The 19,537-nt window shown below is 38.1% G+C and overlaps 4 protein-coding genes, 1 non-coding gene and 2 pseudogenes across 12 annotated transcripts; 5 read left to right on the forward strand and 2 right to left on the reverse strand.

Moving 5' to 3' along the window:
- Positions 1 to 469: 469 nt before the first annotated feature.
- LOC104759098 (protein CYTOSOLIC ABA RECEPTOR KINASE 7-like) lies at positions 470 to 3,699 on the forward strand. The gene is made up of 7 exons (XM_087494902.1): positions 470 to 609; positions 798 to 1,051; positions 1,172 to 1,298; positions 1,422 to 1,695; positions 1,790 to 1,922; positions 2,011 to 2,097; positions 2,203 to 3,699. The coding sequence occupies exons 1-7, from the start codon at positions 522 to 524 to the stop codon at positions 2,338 to 2,340; spliced, it is 1,101 nt and encodes a 366-aa protein (XP_087351028.1). The 5' UTR covers positions 470 to 521; the 3' UTR covers positions 2,341 to 3,699.
- Positions 474 to 3,222, reverse strand: LOC147923254 (4-hydroxyphenylpyruvate dioxygenase pseudogene; annotated as a pseudogene). Its single transcript, XR_015586650.1, has one exon. The product of XR_015586650.1 is annotated as a 4-hydroxyphenylpyruvate dioxygenase pseudogene (transcript).
- Positions 3,700 to 6,093: 2,394 nt separating the features above from the next.
- LOC104754814 (anaphase-promoting complex subunit 5) lies at positions 6,094 to 13,486 on the reverse strand. 6 transcript variants are annotated; one of them, XR_015586649.1, is made up of 20 exons: positions 13,122 to 13,442; positions 12,757 to 12,916; positions 12,553 to 12,674; positions 11,926 to 12,160; positions 11,355 to 11,532; positions 11,185 to 11,269; positions 10,991 to 11,076; positions 10,673 to 10,802; positions 10,250 to 10,282; positions 9,517 to 9,765; positions 9,150 to 9,227; positions 8,796 to 9,058; positions 8,626 to 8,685; positions 8,438 to 8,505; positions 8,132 to 8,237; positions 7,625 to 7,725; positions 7,408 to 7,506; positions 6,893 to 7,157; positions 6,541 to 6,608; positions 6,094 to 6,384 (listed from the first exon to the last, which is right to left on the reverse strand). XR_015586649.1 is itself a non-coding variant. In XM_010477093.3 (20 exons), exons 1-20 carry the CDS (start codon positions 13,290 to 13,292, stop codon positions 6,232 to 6,234), a joined length of 2,751 nt encoding a protein of 916 aa, XP_010475395.1. In that variant the 5' UTR covers positions 13,293 to 13,486; the 3' UTR covers positions 6,094 to 6,231. The 6 variants fall into 6 exon arrangements, 4 of the variants coding, with proteins under 4 accessions (XP_010475395.1, XP_010475393.1, XP_087351026.1 ...); XR_015586648.1 differs by having other exon boundaries at positions 11,914 to 12,160; positions 13,122 to 13,440; XM_010477093.3 differs by having other exon boundaries at positions 7,625 to 7,766; positions 13,122 to 13,486.
- A 122-nt stretch (positions 13,487 to 13,608) lies between these two features.
- On the forward strand, positions 13,609 to 13,681 carry TRNAA-AGC (transfer RNA alanine (anticodon AGC)). Its single transcript has one exon. It is a non-coding gene; the product is annotated as a tRNA-Ala (tRNA).
- A 71-nt stretch (positions 13,682 to 13,752) lies between these two features.
- On the forward strand, positions 13,753 to 15,468 carry LOC104754818 (1-aminocyclopropane-1-carboxylate oxidase homolog 1). The gene is made up of 3 exons (XM_010477098.3): positions 13,753 to 14,384; positions 14,623 to 14,944; positions 15,033 to 15,468. The coding sequence occupies exons 1-3, from the start codon at positions 13,870 to 13,872 to the stop codon at positions 15,282 to 15,284; spliced, it is 1,089 nt and encodes a 362-aa protein (XP_010475400.1). The 5' UTR covers positions 13,753 to 13,869; the 3' UTR covers positions 15,285 to 15,468.
- On the forward strand, positions 15,463 to 17,232 carry LOC104754819 (1-aminocyclopropane-1-carboxylate oxidase homolog 2-like; annotated as a pseudogene). Its single transcript, XR_015587445.1, has 3 exons — positions 15,463 to 16,086; positions 16,248 to 16,569; positions 16,703 to 17,232. The product of XR_015587445.1 is annotated as a 1-aminocyclopropane-1-carboxylate oxidase homolog 2-like (transcript).
- A 213-nt stretch (positions 17,233 to 17,445) lies between these two features.
- Positions 17,446 to 19,346, forward strand: LOC104754821 (1-aminocyclopropane-1-carboxylate oxidase homolog 3). The gene is made up of 3 exons (XM_010477100.3): positions 17,446 to 18,403; positions 18,497 to 18,818; positions 18,918 to 19,346. Exons 1-3 carry the CDS (start codon positions 17,874 to 17,876, stop codon positions 19,170 to 19,172), a joined length of 1,107 nt encoding a protein of 368 aa, XP_010475402.1. The 5' UTR covers positions 17,446 to 17,873; the 3' UTR covers positions 19,173 to 19,346.
- The last annotated feature ends 191 nt before the right edge of the window (positions 19,347 to 19,537 follow it).

The raw sequence follows: 19,537 nt of genomic DNA on the forward strand, positions 1-19,537 counted from the left end.
AGTTTCCTTAAATTTCAAATTTTTTTCTAACAATTCGAGGAGATAACATACATTTGGGCAGATCGCTCATCTGGGTTTTTGTTTTTCATTTGTAAATTCTGAGTCTGATAAAAAAATTGTGAGCTTTGATTATTGTTTTTGGCCTCCCTTGTTTGTGCCCCCATTTCTTTTTTCGATTTTGCATGTAGGAAGAAGTATCCATTTTCTGGCTATATATATCAGATGTTGTCAATGTAGTTGGATCATGTGTTTTTTCTTGTTTGAGAATTTTGATTTTGAATTTGTTGTATTCTCTGGGTTTCTGCTTGATGTTTCTTGATACATGGAACTATACGTTTTGTGTTTATTATTGGTAGTTTGTGAGTGAAAGCTGTACCTTTAATAGTAAACTGGGCTAGTAGAAGATCACGTTTTTGGCTCACACATCTGGTCCTATCTCCGTTGCATCTATACTCAGTTACTTAATCTATTTCAGGAGCCAAAGATTATCAACCATCTAGTATTGAAGAAGTAAAACAAGAATGCGCAAGTGGATCTGTTGTAGATGTCAAATGGACGACTCAAATGAAGAGCAACAACTCAAAAGTTCGCAGCAGCAGCAGTCTGATGGTATGTTTATCTAGATCCTACTTAGTAGCTCAAGTATTCTAATTACGCATGGTTTACGGTTTTCTTTGAGGGATTTTTTTTTCATGAAATTTAGTCGAAACTTTGAGCATTTAATGACTTAATATTGTGTATCTATGAAGTTGGTTTTCGATTTATGCTTATCATGTTGAGTGTCTTCATGTATGTAGCAAATCATAAGAATCCAAAACCAGCACCCGTTGCAAAACAGGAGGTGAAGAAGGAAGCTCTTCCGATCGAGGTTCCTCCCTTGTCTTTGGATGAGGTGAAGGAAAAGACTGAAAATTTCGGATCAAAGGCACTCATTGGTGAAGGATCTTACGGGAGAGTGTATTATGCAACACTAAATGATGGTGTAGCGGTTGCTCTGAAGAAACTTGATGTCGCACCTGAGGCTGAATCAGATGCCGAATTCTTGAGTCAGGTTATTAATCTTCTTCAAATTAGATGAGAGGATTACAAGTATCTATGCATTTGTTCCAGAGAAAGTTTGTGTTTACTTCCTCTTTCAACTTATCATACTGATAGTTTTGCTCTTCCATAGGTTTCGATGGTTTCTAGACTGAAGCATGAGAATCTCATTCAATTGCTTGGTTTTTGTGTTGATGGAAACCTGCGCGTCCTTGCATATGAGTTTGCTACAATGGGATCGTTGCATGACATCTTACATGGTAAGATAAGCTTTTTGGACTTTGAGATTCTCTGCTCCCGTCCGTATGGTTTGGACAAAAGTATTCGTTTTTGTGATAAATTAGAATATGTTAATGAAATTAGTTGTTATTGTGCGAGTACAGGCAGGAAGGGAGTTCAAGGGGCACAACCAGGTCCAACACTTGACTGGATAACGAGGGTGAAAATAGCGGTTGAAGCAGCTAGGGGTTTAGAATACCTTCATGAGAAGTCTCAGCCTCCTGTAATCCATAGAGACATAAGATCAAGCAATGTCCTTCTTTTTGAAGACTACAAGGCAAAGATTGCTGATTTCAATCTCTCGAATCAAGCACCTGACAATGCTGCTCGTCTTCACTCGACAAGAGTATTGGGAACTTTCGGTTATCATGCTCCAGAGTAATGTGTCTTTAAGCCCTTTACTGTTTTTTTTTTTGTGTACGTATGAAATGTCTAATAAAGAGCTAAAATGTTAATCTACCCTCATATGCAGATATGCAATGACTGGACAGTTGACTCAGAAGAGTGATGTGTACAGTTTTGGGGTTGTACTTCTAGAACTTCTTACAGGGAGGAAACCGGTGGATCATACCATGCCTCGAGGTCAACAGAGTCTTGTAACCTGGGTGAGTATACTACATTCTCAAAAACCATAAATTTTTCTTATTACTTGCCCGGTGGCTTACAGTTCCCAATGTATTTGGCTCTGATCAGGCGACACCAAGACTCAGTGAAGATAAAGTCAAACAGTGCATTGATCCAAAGCTAAAATCCGATTACCCTCCAAAAGCAGTTGCTAAGGTACACCTCTCTCCTGAAAAAAACAGTTGAAATTGATCACAAAATTGCAGTTATTCGGAAAGGTAACAAATAATAATAAAATGTAATGTGGGGAATGCAATGCAGCTAGCAGCGGTGGCAGCATTGTGTGTGCAATACGAAGCTGAGTTTAGACCAAATATGAGCATAGTTGTGAAGGCGCTGCAGCCCCTCCTGAAACCTCCAGCAGCAGCGGCAGCTCCATCTCCAGCAACAGAATCTTGAAATATTATCATCAAAATATTAGTCTAGTTACAGGAAAAAAAATCCTAAATTATCATATAAATTACATAACTATCGTGAGTTTAAACCGCTCTCTGCTGTTCCAACATCGTCTGCTGTGAACTCAGCGAATTGGTGAAAGCCAGTGAACCCTGCAATGTAAGTCAAAGCTGGACCAAGCTCTGGAACGTTTCCCACGGCGTGGTCAAGCCGCCGTAAACCGTAATCCACTGGAAACGACGACGTATCCTCCACAGGCTCAAATCCTGGCAAGAATTCGGATTTATCCTCTTTGTAACTGACATATCTGAGAACGACATCGCCGTATAGTTTAACCTCAGCGATCGTAACGGCTCCTCCATCGAGGACCATAGGAGGCGACGAAGGAATAGCGCCGTTAGAGACACTTACGGAGAAAGCTGACTCAGCGTCTTCTACTTCAATCGCAACAGCTCTTACGCCGAGACCATGCGAAGAGAAGAAGGAGCGGGAAGAGACGTGATCGAAGCTTGGGATGGAAGCTGTAGCGGTCGGTTTAATTTCTCCGGCGGTGAGAGACGGAGAGTAAGGAGCAGTGAAAAGGAATCTGAGGTCGCCGGAGGTGAGTAGGTAAGAGGCGTGAACCATGTTCCCGGTGGATAGATCGGATTTGGCGGAGAATCTCATCCCGAGACCCCATGAGAAGCGACGAGCAACGTTGGTGGCGTCACCGCACCAGAACTCGATATGGTGGAAGCGCTTAACCTTGAACTTATCAGACTTTGGATTCTTCCTCACGAAGTTGGAAAATCCGACGAGCTTGAATCCCGGCGAAGATTCCGCAGCGCTGTCGTCTTCGTCGTTGTGCTGCTGAGTATCTGAAACGGCGGCGTTTTTGTGGCCCATTGATTTCACCAACTCTGCTATGGAACTGAGTCTGTATCGTTGAGCTTGATGCTGAAACGAGATAGATTAAAGGATTTTCTGATTATAATATTATGACTGAGAATGGCAGCAGGTCAAACAGATGTTGACCGTCACTGGACATCGAAGTGTACACGTGTACGGTCCGGTTTTGATTAAAATGAGGATACACGTTTCGTGAACCTCCCTGCTTGCGCTCTTTGGCTCATCCTTGTCCAGTTACGGATTGCTCACGTGTAGGGAGGGCTTATCTACCGGTTAGATATCATCAGTGGGCATTTTTCCAATATCTCTGAAACGTCAGCGTTTTGGTGGCCCATTGATTTCACCAACTCTGCTATGGAGCTCGATGCTAACGATTGACAGACAAATAAAATAAAGGATTTCTAATTAACGATTGACTGAGAGAAAACACGTGTACGGTCCGCTTTTGATTTATAAAAAAGATACGTTCCGTGATGGATCTCCCTGGCTCTTGTGGGACCTGTCCAAGTCCAATCCAACCACAAGATAGGGATGATGAGGCAAAGACAGAATCGCACAAGCGAAAAAAATATATATACATACACTATTTAGGTTTCGAACCCTCGTGGTCATGAAAATATAAGTGCATCAAGACCACTGGCCTTAGAAAACTTTAGATGAAAATGGCCGAAGTTCAATCTAAATTTTACGGTTACAAGCCACCACGCATCAGCTATGAATAAAAAGTCAAGCATGGTCAATAAGTCCAATCAACTCACAAACATAGTTACTTTTTAAAAAAAAAATATTTGATTTATTAGCATTAAAGAAAATGGCTTGGTCTATCTTGATTATTAATGTATGTAATCACCATTTTTGTATACTAATAGTTACCTTTTCAATCTAGATCCGCACATCTTTTGAACAGAGGCATGGTTAACATTTATTAAAATTTGTGTACGGTCCGCTTTTGATTTATAAAAAAGATACGTTCCGTGATGGATCTCCCTGGCTCTTGTGGGACCTGTCCAAGTCCAATCCAACCACAAGATAGGGATGATGAGGCAAAGACAGAATCGCACAAGCGAAAAAAATATATATACATACACTATTTAGGTTTCGAACCCTCGTGGTCATGAAAATATAAGTGCATCAAGACCACTGGCCTTAGAAAACTTTAGATGAAAATGGCCGAAGTTCAATCTAAATTTTACGGTTACAAGCCACCACGCATCAGCTATGAATAAAAAGTCAAGCATGGTCAATAAGTCCAATCAACTCACAAACATAGTTACTTTTTAAAAAAAAAATATTTGATTTATTAGCATTAAAGAAAATGGCTTGGTCTATCTTGATTATTAATGTATGTAATCACCATTTTTGTATACTAATAGTTACCTTTTCAATCTAGATCCGCACATCTTTTGAACAGAGGCATGGTTAACATTTATTAAAATTTGAAAGTCAACTATTAAAATTTATTGGTATGATATAATACCATTTTAGCGGAAACTCTGCAAGTTTGGATTGAATTTAGAACAGTGAAGGTAGTGAACTATTTGTTCTAATTGCTGGTGATCAGTGTTATCTTATATTTTTTGAAAGATTCCATAAAGATTTACATGTCTTCATTATTTATCTAAGATAGCAGTTTCACATATACACCAAAAATCTATAGAACAAATTTTGGAGTTATCTTCGGAAACTACCATTTTAATGGTAATGTCTCCAAAATAATTGTGCTCACGCAAAACCTTCTCGATCATTGGTTTAATTAGAGATACATCAAACACAAAAAGAAAAGATGCATTTTTATAATCCCACCAGCATCTGACTCTTCAAAACTCCCTCTTTTTTATAGTCCCACCAACACTTGACTTTTAATGATTCTAATATAAGCTTGAGGCTGATTCGCCGGAATATTTGTAAAATTTACAACTATGTATTACTAGAAATGTATGTTTCCACAAAGACGGGAAGACTCTTAAGCCAAAATCAGACTAATTTAAATTACTTCTTAATAATCGATACGAAAATTATATTTTAACATTAGTTACAATAACCAATACTGTTAATGATTTGTATGACATCTTTCAATATGACTAATGTAAATCTAAATTTTTTACATCACTTTCAAAATATTGATACAAATAGATAAATTTATTTCACATAATAATTGATATATTTGTTAATTTATATTAACATCACTTAGAAAATGATATAATTTTTCATCATTTAAAACAAATGATACTAGTAAAATTATATGTTAAATTAATATATTAACTGAACTTAGATGGTTAAAACTTAGGTAATTATTTGTTAATTTTATATCAATTTTTAATTGTTTATTTTTAAATATTATAGTTTTGGACAAAATCATTTGATTTTAATATGTATCAATATATATATATATATATATATTAGTTTTTTATTTATTGACGCGATATATCTTTTAAATTTTTTTGATACTTAAACAAATTAGTAATACATATATTTCAAAAAAATATTTAATTGGCAAAAACATGTTATTATTTGATTTTAAGTTATGTGGATTAAAAAAATTATATATATAATTTGATTTCACTATTCTCTATTTTTCTTTTTTTGGGCATGAAAATGTTAAGCAAAATATATATATTTTTTTAAAAACAAAGACTCCAAAATAGAAATTTTTAAAAATGTAGTTCTTTTTGTTTTTCAACAAGAAAAACTGTACTTCAAAAACTTAGAAAGAAAGGAAAAAAAAGGAGAGAGAAATAGAAAATATAATTATGTTATTCTTTAATCGATTAAAATTAAAACCCAAATTGACAACACAAAAAGAAAAGAAAACCCATTGAGACATTGGGCAAGGGGTATGTATGGTTAGTTTCCATCCACGCGACGACGTTTTGATAAAATAACTTTCAATGAACTTACACTATTTCCTCTACATGTTGTTATACAAGGTTCGGATCCACTAGAAGAACGCGTCATTTAAAGTTACAAGCTTTGCACAATAAGCTTATTAACTAAGGTCAGAAACTCTTATGCCATGTTTTGTTCAACATCTTGAGGGTTTTCTAGAGCTATGATATGCTTCTTAAACAAAGAAGCAGCTTCTTCCCTCTCCTCAACCCGTCCCAGCTTGTCATATACCATCGCCATTAAGTACGAGGCTTCCGCTGCCAGTTCATGGTACTGCACAATAAACACAACCATTACCAACAGTAAATCACGGTTACTAAGATCCAATTTTTTCAGTTGTGATGAGCTAACGAAGCTGAAACCTAGTTATAGAGTTCCGTTCTATTTTTGAATTAAAAGCTATATAGCATTCTTATTGGCATAAGTTACCTCCAAAGATTCAAGTTCATCTGAAGCTTGCCTTAGAGAATCCAGGACAGTATCTGAATCTGTGGAAACTGGTAGCAAAAGTCAAAACAAATTAGAAACTCGCAACGACCAAGATAAAACTTTATCCATAAGAGTCGGAAACATCTCACTTAGGTAGCTACTATAACCCTAATGTCATTCACTTCAATTTATTCTTAATAAAACAGAGACCACGTTTGGCTTATCATTTTCATTGTCCGCTCTTCGGAAAAGGCAATGACTATTCTATATTTTGCAACTACGAAACATGAACTACAATCTGACGGCAAAAAAAATACCTACAATCTAAGTAGTAAAAGACAACAAAAGCTACCTGAAAAGCTTGGATCCGAGAGATAGCAGTTTGCTTCAAAGATGTATGCTCGAGCACGCAACTCCAAACCTCCATGGCCAAGAATCATAGGGAAAGCCCCATGCAAAAGGTCTAATGCCCGTTTAGCATGATTTGATCCAAGACCAAGCCACAGCTCAGCCAGCGTGAGCGTAGCTGATGCTCTGAGAAGATCCAAGTTGAATGACTGGCAAAACGAGATGCTTGCCAGCGCATATGGAAGACCCAGGACTGAATTTCCTGACTTCTGTAAACCAAAAACGAAGGGGGGCAAAAATTGAAAGCCACTCAGAAAACTGATGAAGAATTGAAAATAATACCCATAGCGCAACAGTTTTATATGTATTATAATCCTAATCAGCAGAGATAGAGCAGATTCAGAAGAAATACATGCATGTTAAGCTATGCATGGAAGGAAAAATATATTCCAGCAAACCAATCTGGTAAGGTAGCATGGATTGTCCAATTAATGTGTTCTCAAGCTAGAAATTTATTACCTTATGGATCTCTGCAAGCAAAAGAAGAACAGAAGCCTTTTCGATTTGCAAATTGAATTTGTGACACGTGCAAAAAAGGGAGTGTCCCACATTTGCTGCCTGTAGAGAACGTAGTAGGAAAGCAAATTTGAAGATAGACTACCAATAGCACATGGCCTGAGATTATAGATTGCACATGGAGTTAATAATAGATGGTTAATAAGGATTTACTACAAACCTGGCTATACTGTTTTGCTGCAAGCAAAATCCGAGCTTCGCGAAGACTAGCTTCTACTTTCAGCTCCATGTCTACACCCATGGCTGTTGATGCCAATCCTCCTAGCTCATTGCACATTCGTTGAGCTAGCTTTAGATTCCCACTAATAGAGTTAAGAAAGTTAAAACAGCTGACTTAAGAGAAAGCCTATGTTCAAATTCTATATCCAAATGAATGGTTTATACAGTTTCGAAGCGTTTAAATTTCACCCTCAAACAATGCACTAAATGATCACAGAGGGCAGATGGATCAGCTTTGCTGGTTCTATGATGTTGCTTAAGCAAAATATCAAGAAGACGCATTTTATTTAGAATTTAGAGTGCTGTAAAATAGTGAAACTCCGGCAGAGTTGCGTTGGGGGAGCAAAAGTTGATTAGAAACTCCCATCCTTTCTCGTACCCATGGTGCTTATATGAACCAATAGAGAGATTAACTGGAGTGATATGTTTAAGAGACTGGGAACCTTACCAATGCAAGGCACGTTCATGTAGTAGCTGCAACTTGAGCAACAAAATTTTTGATTTTGATACGGTTAAGAACTTTTCCTCCGCAATCTTAAGAGCAGCAAAGGCATCTAGAAAAGCATTGTTTCAGAAAACAGGTCAACACAGGAAAAGAAAAAAAACATAAAGCAAGATCTAATTAAATACCCTGCATGCAATAGAAGCAGCAACAAATAAACGTGATTGGAAAATTTAGAATAAAATATAGACATTTCTACACTGACTTGGCCTATATAGTGCCAAGATGTTGAATGACCTTATGCAATCTAACCTTTGTGTCCCTTATATAGTGCCAGATGTTGAATGAGCTTTAAGTATGCTAACTCTGCGTCAGATGAACTGTAGAAGCAAGAAATAGATCAAAATCCCTCAAGACGAATGTAAGAGACCGTTTTAGAAAGAAGGAAGAGAGAGAGTGTGGGGCGGGGACAAGAAAGTGATACATTTCAAGGAAATTACCTCGAAGAGTCACCGAATAAAGTAGCATACACCAAGGTATTCATACGAGCCATAGGAGCACTATCAAGAAACAAATGAATTAATAAACTACAGAAAATCAACACTTTTAAGTTTCTATGTTAGTTGTCAGAAAGTTAAGGTCAGCAAAGGGCGAAATTGTATAAGTATACCTGCCATAAAACTCCCATGAAGTAGCCCGTAGTAGATATGAAGCACCTATTAATTGTGATACAGATCCAGGAATCGAGACCGAATGATCACATAACTTGAAAAAAGTCGAACTCTTTCTAGAACCAGAGTCCTGGGAAACCACAGGTGGACCCCATGGTTTTTGCAAGTCTTTAAGCCAAGCCGAGCTTAGAGAACCATCAACTGTCATAGTAGAGCTTTCAGAAGAAAAGTCGCTGATAAGGTGTGCACCTAGTCGTATCTCCTGCCATGGATTATTCGAGACCTGATTAGACCTCAAAAGGAGATGTAAATATTTCACTCTAGTCAAAATAGTTAGGTGGTATACTGAGTACCTTGCAGACACTAACTGGACAAGTTTTGTGACGCATCGAAGCTTTGGGACCAAACGACAGTAGAGGCCTTTGCACATGCTGTATGACAACAAAATAACTATTCTGATTTCACGTATACCAGGATACCAAAGATATGGATTTTTTTGCATTATTTGACAGTTATCAAAGAAGCAGGGCTAGCTAAGCATTAAAAAAAAACAGAATAATTTGAATGTAAAAGTACGTGCAAATTTAAGCTTTGTACGTCAAGTTTACAGAAACAAAAAAAGAGATGAAAGAAGACACATGCGGAAAGGAAAACTGGTGACTTTTCTTTCTTTGTAACACATCCTATAGCTCAAGAAAACTAGTTGAGTATAGAACTTACCATTAACTCAAATTTAGCCATCGCAAGATGATTGGAAGCCACTAAGCGTCTTAACTTTAGACTGTCCGCTCTCCTTAAAGACTCTTTCAAAAGTATGTACACTCTTTGTTGTACGGATAATGAAGACGCAGTGCTAGTGACAGGTGAGTACGAGGATCCAAGAACACTGCTGGCACTTGCAATGCCCATTTCTGATAACAAGTTGCTCATTGCTGCTAGTGTATATGCTAGACAAGTATCATTACTAAGCTGCAGAACCAACAAACGTTTAAAATACCATAAATATCTATAGCTTGAACAAAAGTATCTTCAAACAACATAAGCTGTTGACGGTGCTCATGTGATAGCACATTGAAGCTACGTGAGAAAAATTGATCCTTCTAGCATGTACAATATACAACTAAATTCATATCTGCTAAGACTGCACTACCCCATGTGACACCATAAAATCAGTACGTAAGTTACATATATCTTTTTATCAGCGGTAAAACATCATGTAAAACTGTAAATTAAGTCTGATGCTCTTAATACAGGATTATGTTAAGAGACATAGCAATAATGGTCCTAAATCCCTTCGCAGAACTTTATAATACGAAACTAGAAAAAAACTAGCTCCAGATTCAGCTGAAGGAAACTTTTATACAACTACACGTCCTGCAGGAATTTAACACACCACTTTCTTCAAAGGATACTATAAATAGAGTAACAGCAGATGAATAAAGTGAGAATATACCTGCTGTGATACACGCACAGCTTCTGTTAAAACCTGTGGTTGGGGAGAAACCATATTATAAGCAAACCAAACAATGATAAGACCCTACTTTATGTCTAGTGAGATATCTTATAATTATGAAGTTAAGATAGCAGATAAATCACTGCTTGCATGGGCAAATTTTCAACTTTCTAAAATAAAATTTGTATATACACAGAAGTATGATCTAAGTAGCTCATTATAACTTTAAGTAATCTATCAAGGAAAATAATAGTGTGAGGTTAACACACTCAAGATTCATCACAAAATGAGCATCACTTATTATTAGCCTCACAAACAGCCCAATAAACTATCCAATGTAAAATGTGGTCCATCCAGGAAGCATTTTAAAGGTCCAAAACAATTCTTTAGCAATAGAAACTATCAAAAGAAGTAGTAGCTCACCTCTAGGGCCAAATTCGGATGCCCAAAGCGGAAATGCATCATTCCCAAACATAGCAACCCAATCTCGTACCTTCCATACATGCTGCAATCAGCTGAAGGAGCAACAAGGTCAAATCCCTCAGTCCCTGCACTTTAAGGCAATGGAACATGGATCAGCTCATGTTTGAAACAAAGTTCTTAGTGCCAAACATCTAACAGGCAACAAAACTGGATATTTACAGGAGTCACATGCAAGCGATAAGCAGTCAGCAGTAATATTATGATAATTCTGACACTTTTTTTGGGAAACGGATAACAACAGCAAAAACTACAGATTACCTGTAATCGAAGTAACGGAGGAGATTATCCAAAGCAGCAAAATAGTCATCGCTGTGAAGTTTATTCAAGTATCGCAAAAAGTGAACCTGCATCATTGCATGCCATACATAACATGTAAGAATATGAAAACAATCAAAGAATAGATAACTTCCGAATCGAATGCAAAGTAAAATATAAAGAAGCAAGAACATTACACGATGCAATTCAGGGGCTAAATTCTGAAGCTGCTCAAGGAAACTTTCAATCGAACTTGAAGAGAATGAACTTGAACTTCTATGGCTGACATTACAAGGAGATGAAAGTTTTAGAACTAGCAGTACTTTTGACAGAATTATATCGATTACTAAGGAAATAGAGGTTTTACGTTTCAATTGCATCAGCCTGTTCCATTAAAAAACCTTGTATCTGCAAATTTGTCCGAAGGAATAATGATTCATCTACTAGAGTATCCTCAACTGTACTTGATGACGCACTAGAAACTAGAGTAGCTTCTGTAATTTTCTTTCTGGTTCTTGACGATTCCTTCGGAGAAACTCGCAAACCTGCATGTTTCATTTGTTCTGTGCGTTTATATAACATTGAGAGCCTTACAAAACAAGAAAGTGTCAAAACATAAGAATGAAACAAAACCACAAAGCAGATAGCTAATTTAATTAGAGTAAGGAAATATCTTTGTAACTGTTCAGAAACAAAAAAAAAAACAAAAAACACTTCAAAAGTCGTCGGAAAAAAGTGTGATACAGGTTGAACTGTGATCCTACCACTAATGCAAATGCATCATCAAAAACATGTTACCATACATAGAAAGGAAAGTAGCATCTAAAGCCTGATCACGAATATAAAGTTCAATCCACTCAATAGTTACTAGCACCTGGAAAGTCTGAGAAATATTAAGTTTTCTTTGGGCAAAAGTACGGGATTACCAGAAGTGATACCTTCTATCACTTTGAATATTGCTTCAGGCGTATGAAGGTGAAAAGGGACACTTCCACTAGCATTTTTCTGAAGCTCTAGTTCTTCGGTCGCTTTATCAATCGCATAAATCTCCATATCCATCTGATCATAATGTGTTAATGATTCCAGATCATTATTAGATCCATCAAACTGAGCAGAGCTTGAATGAGCTTCTTTGCAGTAATCTTCAATGCTTGAAAAAAGATGACAAACTCCCTGCACGGGAATCACATATCAATGAAATGGACGGTTCTTTCAAACATTTATTTTGACATTACAAGTGGGTGTCCAAACCTAGGAAAAGGAAGAACAATCAAGAGGTTCGCTATATTCATTATTACCGCTGGAAATTATACTTCACCCAGATCTGTCAGAGTTTTGCCATTAAATCTCATACTTTAAAGCATTTATAAGTAGGTCTACACTTTAAATCTAGCCTGGAAAACTACTCTATCTTAGTGGGTCAAAAAACAAGCAAACGTCACATACATATCTAAAATACGAGTCCTTCAAGCAAAAACCTCAGACTAAACATCATCTTGAACAATAGTTCTACTATCCAGTTTCAAGATAAAACAAAAATAGCAAAAACGTAAAAAGAACAATACCTCGAACGATAAGAGGTTAAATGCCAAAATGCAACGACGAACAAACATTCCCAAGTTGCTGTTGGGATCCAAAATAATCTGATCGTCTTGCACAACTCCTGAATCAGGGCTCCCAAGTATTCCTACAACCAAAGAAATGATAACTAATAAGATCCAAACATGACGGGGAAAGAAAAAGAAAAAAACAGACCTTAAGCAGCTAACCTCGCATGTCGTTAAAGAAATTCAAAAGATCATCAGGTGAAGCCAAAGAAGAAAATCTATTGGTTAAATGGTCAGTAAGCCACGCATCCATCTCTTCACCAACATCCCTCAGCTGATTAATGAGCTCTTCCAGCTTCGGCTCAAATATATCATCGCAAGACTGCAGCACGAATATCTCAATTTCGTCAGGGAAAATAACACTTTGTTAACACACAAAACCGACAAATCCACACTCCGTCGTCTACTTGGAGAAAGCTATAAGAGATGGGCCAAGAAACTCTCAAGAATCAAAAGACATTGCCGAATTAAACCTCAAAAAACCTATAAGAAAATGCAATTAAAAGGGAGAAAAAGAGGAGTGAAACCTTAGTGAGAGAGAGCAAGTAGAGGCCGAGACGGTTGTGCTGAGAAACGGAAGAGAAAGGGAAAGGGAGAGACATCTGAGCCGAAGGAGCGTATATCTGCAGGAGAATGCAAACGGAGATCTTGTGTGGAGTTACCGCAAAAGCACCGGCTGTTCTCGTTAATCCGGCCATCTCTCTCCGTCGCTAAATCACTCACTCTCTCGCCGGATATTTCCTCCGACGAGCAGCCGGGATTAGGGCACTTTATTTTGAAATTTTGACTAAAAGAGTCACCGGGAAAGTGAGAGCTCACTTTTAAAAAGAAAACAAAACACAAATCTCTCACAAACTTTAAGAACCGGTTATTTCAAGCCACGGACCAACCCAGAGACCAAGGCCCAAAGAAGCTAAATATTTTTAAGCTACAAAACTACAGAGCCCAAACAATTACCTCATATAGTCGCCTTTGTGTGGTTTACAAGGACTACAGACAAATGCTTACATCATCGGGGATGTAGCTCAGATGGTAGAGCGCTCGCTTAGCATGCGAGAGGTACGGGGATCGATACCCCGCATCTCCATTTTTTTTTAACTTTTAATGTTATAATCTGTCTTGGTCGTTTTCTATTATTTTCCTGTTATATTTCCCCACGTGGTTAGGTAACATAAATACAACTTGCGTTTTCTTTTAAAAAATCAATATTGACTTTTATGGAAACAAGTTTGCATTCAGAATTTAAAGATCCAATTCAGCTACAAGAAAAAACCAATGGAGTCATCGCTTCCAACTGATCGTTTAATTCAACTAAAAGCTTTCGACGATACCAAAACCGGCGTCAAAGGTCTTGTCGATGCCGGGATCTCAGAGGTTCCGGCCATATTCCGTGCACCTCCGGTTACTTTAGCAAGTCCAAAACCACCTTCTTCCTCGGAGTTCACCATCCCTACTATCGATCTCAAAGGAGGACGTGGCGCTGGCTCGATCACGCGGCGAAACTTGGTGGAAAAGATCCGAGACGCGGCGGAGAAATGGGGATTTTTCCAGGTGGTCAATCACGGTATCCCACTCGATGTCTTGGAGAAGATGAAAAAAGGTATTCGTGAGTTTCACGAGCAAGACACAGAGGTGAAGAAAGGTTTTTACTCTCGAGATCCAGCTAGTAAGATGGTGTATAGCAGCAACTTCGATCTTTTTAGCTCATCCGCGGCGAATTGGAGAGACACACTCGGTTGTTATACGGCACCGGATCCTCCACGACCGGAGGATTTGCCCGCCACTTGTGGGTAAGAGGTTTCATATTTTGTAATTAACGTGAAATCCAAAAAAATTGTATTCATGATGAGTTATGGTCTATATTGGTCTATATGGTAACAACATGTTACCTAGGTCCGATGAAATTATATAGTATATGGTCTAATAGTATTTTACCCATATGCGAATATCACTATACATGACTTTTTGTATTAATTTTTAAAAATCAAACTATATAAGATCTCCCCTGTTGGTAATTTTTTTGGTCAGGGAAACGATGATTGAGTACTCAAAAGAAGTGATGAAATTAGGTGAATTACTTTTTGAGCTTCTCTCAGAAGCTCTAGGGTTAAACACTAATCACCTCAAGGGCATGGACTGCACTAACTCCTTGCTGTTGCTCGGCCATTATTACCCGCCATGTCCCCAGCCAGACCTTACTTTAGGCTTGACCAAACACTCGGACAATTCTTTTCTCACTCTTCTTCTTCAAGACCATATCGGAGGGCTTCAAGTTCTCCATGACCAATATTGGGTTGATGTTCCTCCTGTTCCAGGGGCTCTTGTCGTAAACGTTGGAGATCTTCTCCAGGTTTTAAATATCTAACTATAACCTTTTTCGTTTTTTTGTTTAATCTATGGAATATATGACTTTTATAATCCTGCCCGGCACTGTGCAGCTTATAACAAACGACAAGTTCATAAGCGTAGAGCATAGGGTTTTGGCGAATGAAGATGGACCGAGAATATCGGTGGCGTGTTTCTTCAGTTCATATATGATGGCGAACCCTAGACTTTATGGACCAATCAAAGAGCATTTGTCTGAACAAAACCCTCCCAAATATAGAGATACCACTATTACAGAGTATGCAAAGTTCTACAGATCCAAGGGATTTGATGGTACCTCTGGATTACTTTATCTCAAGATCTGAGAATGTCATTTATCTAAATAAATATGTTTTTTGGGATTTTTTTATTTTCTCTCTGTAATAATTTTCCATTTTTTTCTTTCAATAAGACTGTGTTTAACGCGAATGGGCCACAAATTGTCTCTCTGTAATCAACTTTTGTATTTTATCAATGGGGTTAATGTCTCAATACAAAGTTGGTCCCATATTTTGCGTGCGTAGGTTAACTTGTCGGAGGGTGCTATATGATTTGCTCTGTTTATCTTAATGAGAAACAAAAAAACAATTATGGAGACGGCGAAAATTGCATCTTCGTTCGATCGAGCCAGTGAGCTTAAAGCTTTCGATGAGACGAAGACGGGTGTGAAAGGACTCGTCGACGCCGGAATCTCAAAGATTCCACGCATATTCCATCACTCATCGGTCGTCGAACTAGCAAACCCTAAACCAATTCCTTCGGAGTTGCTACATCTCAAGACGATCCCAACGATCGATCTAGGAGGAAGGGTTTTCGAGGATGCCGTTAAGCGCAAGAAAGCGATTGAAGGGATCAAAGAAGCAGCAGCCAAGTGGGGTTTCTTCCAAGTGATCAACCATGGAGTTTCGCTCCATCTTCTTGAGGAGATGAAAGATGGAGTTCGTAACTTTCACGAGCAACCCCCAGAAGCTATAGGAAAGAATTGTACACCCGTGATTACAGCAAAAAGTTTATGTATACAAGTAATTTCGATCTCTACAGAGCTCCATCTGCAAATTGGAGAGACTCATGCTACTGCTACATGGCTCCATATCCTCCAAAACCACAAGATATACCAGAGATTTGTAGGTATGAATGATTCCATTACTTTAACCTGTTTTTATTTTGTTGAAAAATGCCTCAGAACTTAGTCAACGACGTTGCTGAATAGATATATTATTGGTCAATTTATGCAATAATTGAGGCACTTATATCAACTTTAATATATCTATCCATTGGTGAATTGTCAGGGATGTTATGTTGGAATACTCAAAGCAAGTGATGATTTTGGGAGAATTTCTATTTGAGCTTTTGTCAGAGGCTCTAGGGTTGAACCATAATCACCTTAAAGACATGGATTGCTTGAAGGGTTTGCGCATGCTTTGCCATTACTACCCACCGTGTCCAGAACCTGACCTAACTTTTGGCACAAGTCAGCACTCCGACAGCTCTTTTCTCACCGTCCTTCTACAAGATCAGATCGGGGGACTTCAGGTTCGCCGTGAAGGGTACTGGTTCGATGTTCCTCATGTTCCCGGCGCTCTCGTCATCAACATCGGAGATCTTTTACAGGCAAGTTTACCAAATCACTTCATGTTTGATAGCTCAGATTTCGCAAGTTTAATTACAATTCTATAATTGTTTGAGCTGTGATCATCCTCTTAGTTCAAAGGTGTTTTTTAAAAAATTGGGGTTTTTAATGTAGCTTATAACAAACGACAAGTTCATCAGTTTGGAGCATAGAGTATTGGCGAACAGAGCCACAAGAGCTCGAGTCTCTGTGGCATGTTTCTTCACCACCTACGTACAAGTACTACCCAATCCTAGATCGTACGGACCCATTAAAGAACTTGTGTCCGATGAAAACCCTCCAAAAGTACAGAGAGACCATTGTTAGAGACTACGCTACTTACGTCAATGCCAAAGGACTCGACGGAACCTCTGCTTTGCTCCATTTAAAAATATGAAACATGGCGAGCTACTGCTTTCTCACACATGCACGACATGACAGAATATGTAACGTTGCGCGTGTGAACCATATGTGGAATGGAATTTATGGATTCGATATTGTCATTTTAATTTCCGTTTGGTCGAAATTATGTGTACTCGGATACGATTAACCGATCGAATTTCAATATTGAACGATGAACATGTTGGTTATACTTATATGCTTATGGATTTCTATTGTATTTTAATTTGTGATGAGTTGAATTAGATGACAATATTTAAGGTTTACTGGTTGGTAATGGTGTACTTCTTGTGTTCATAGTTCACTAAATTCATGAATTTCAAGTGTTTGGGATTTTTATCAAGCATGCATAAGATTAATGTTGATGCCTTTTTCTCTATAATCATATTGTTTTACTCATATATCATGAATATTTTTCGGGTAAAAACATACTAATAGTGTTTGTAATAAATATGGTCTTTCGGCCAAATATTGAAAACAATGACAAAATATTTAGGCTTTGAATACAAGAAAACATTTTTTTTAGAAGGACCGTAGTTGTTTTCTTGTTTGATCAAAACCAACCCCAATATAAATAGAGACACCATTACAGAGAATGAAAACTTCTACAGATCCAAAAGACTCAATGGTACATCTAACATCTATATTAGTCTATCTCAAGATCTGAGAATATTAAAGACGCGTGGGGACTTTTTTTTCTTTTTTCTGCAATAATTGCTACGACTTGTTGGCTCAGTCACTGCCACAAGCGGTTGCGTTGTCTACCAACCTTATCTCTTATCAATGATTTAGCTGTAGCAACTTGTTCCATCGTTGAACTTAAGAACAGATATAGTTCATTCTTGTTTTATATGGTTTATTATGTTGTGTGATTGTATCATATTGCTCTGTTTTTTGAGAAACAAAGATGGAGACGACAAATATTGCTTCATTTGATCGAGCCAGGGAGCTTAAAGCTTTTGATGACACGAAAACGGGTGTGAAAGGACTCGTCGACGCCGGAGTTTCAAAGATTCCACGCATCTTCCATCACCCATCTCTCAAGTTATCAAACCCTAACCCGCTTCCCTCGGACTTGCTAAGTCTCAAGACGATCCCAACGATCGATCTCGGAGGAAGGGTGTTCGAGGACGTGGTCAAGCGCAAGAATGCCGTTGAAGAGATCAAAGAAGCAGCAGCCAAGTGGGGTTTCTTTCAGGTGATTAATCACGGAGTCTCGCTTGATCTTCTTGAGAAGATGAAAGATGGAGTTCGTGACTTTCACGAGCAGTCCCCTGAAGTTAAGAAAGGTTTCTACAGCCGCGATTTCAGCAGAAGGTTTCTGTATCAAAGTAACTTCGATCTCTTCAGTTCTCCAGCTGCAAATTGGAGAGACACTTTTGCTTGTACCATGGCTCCAAATCCTCCGGAACCACATGATCTGCCGGAGATTTGTCGGTTTGACTCCATTGCTTTAACTTGATCTGATGTGTTGTGTAAATCTTCTCTTTATTCATATGGTGTGTATCAATCACTCAGCATTGGTTTCAGGGATGTTTTGATGGAATACTCACAGCAAGTGATGATTTTGGGTGAATTTCTCTTTGAGCTTTTATCAGAAGCATTAGGATTGAACCCTAATCATCTCAAGGACATGGATTGCTCCAAGGGTTTGCTCATGCTCTCCCATTACTACCCACCGTGTCCAGAGCCTGACCTAACTTTAGGCACAAGTCAGCACTCCGACAACTCTTTTCTGACCGTCCTTCTTCCAGATCAGATCGAAGGGCTTCAGGTTCGTCGTGAAGGGTACTGGTTCGATGTTCCTCATGTTCCCGGCGCTCTCGTCATCAACATCGGAGACCTTTTACAGGCAAGTTTACCAACGCCTTTATGCCTTGTAGAATTGACTTTCCCTATAAATTCAAAGTTTTTATATTTTTTTTTGTGGGGTTTGCGGTTTTTCATGCAGCTTATAACAAACGATAAGTTCATCAGTTTGGAGCATAGAGTATTGGGGAACAGAGCCACAAGAGCTCGAGTGTCTGTCGCATGTTTCTTTACTACCGGCGTACGACCGGATCCTAGAGTGTACGGACCGATTAGAGAGCTTGTGTCTGAAGAAAACCCTCCAAAGTACAGAGAGACCACCATAAGAGAATACGCTACTCACTTCAATACCAAAGGACTTGATGGAACCTCTGCTTTGCTCCATTTTAAAATATGAAACATTGCGAGCAACCACTTTCCTACAAATATACGACATGACTGTGTATATGTAACATGTGGAGATGTGTGAACCATGTAGAATTTAAGGATTAAATATTGCCATTTCAATTTGGTCCAGATAAGATGTAATCGGATATGGGTAATCAATTGAATTTCACTATTGAATGATGAACATATTGGCTATATGCATATATACTAATTAATTTGGAATTCATTTGTATTTTGTGATTAGTTGAATTAGATGACAATATTTAAAGTTTGGTTAAGTAATGGTTTACTGGTTAATTATGGTCTTTCGATATGTTAGCATGTTGTTCATAGTTCACTAAATTCATGAATTTCATGTTTTAATGTTTTGTTCAT

This window comes from Camelina sativa, chromosome 17, assembly GCF_030686135.1.
Source record: "Camelina sativa cultivar CO46 ecotype springtype chromosome 17, ASM3068613v1".
Classification (NCBI taxonomy): domain Eukaryota; kingdom Viridiplantae; phylum Streptophyta; class Magnoliopsida; order Brassicales; family Brassicaceae; genus Camelina; species Camelina sativa.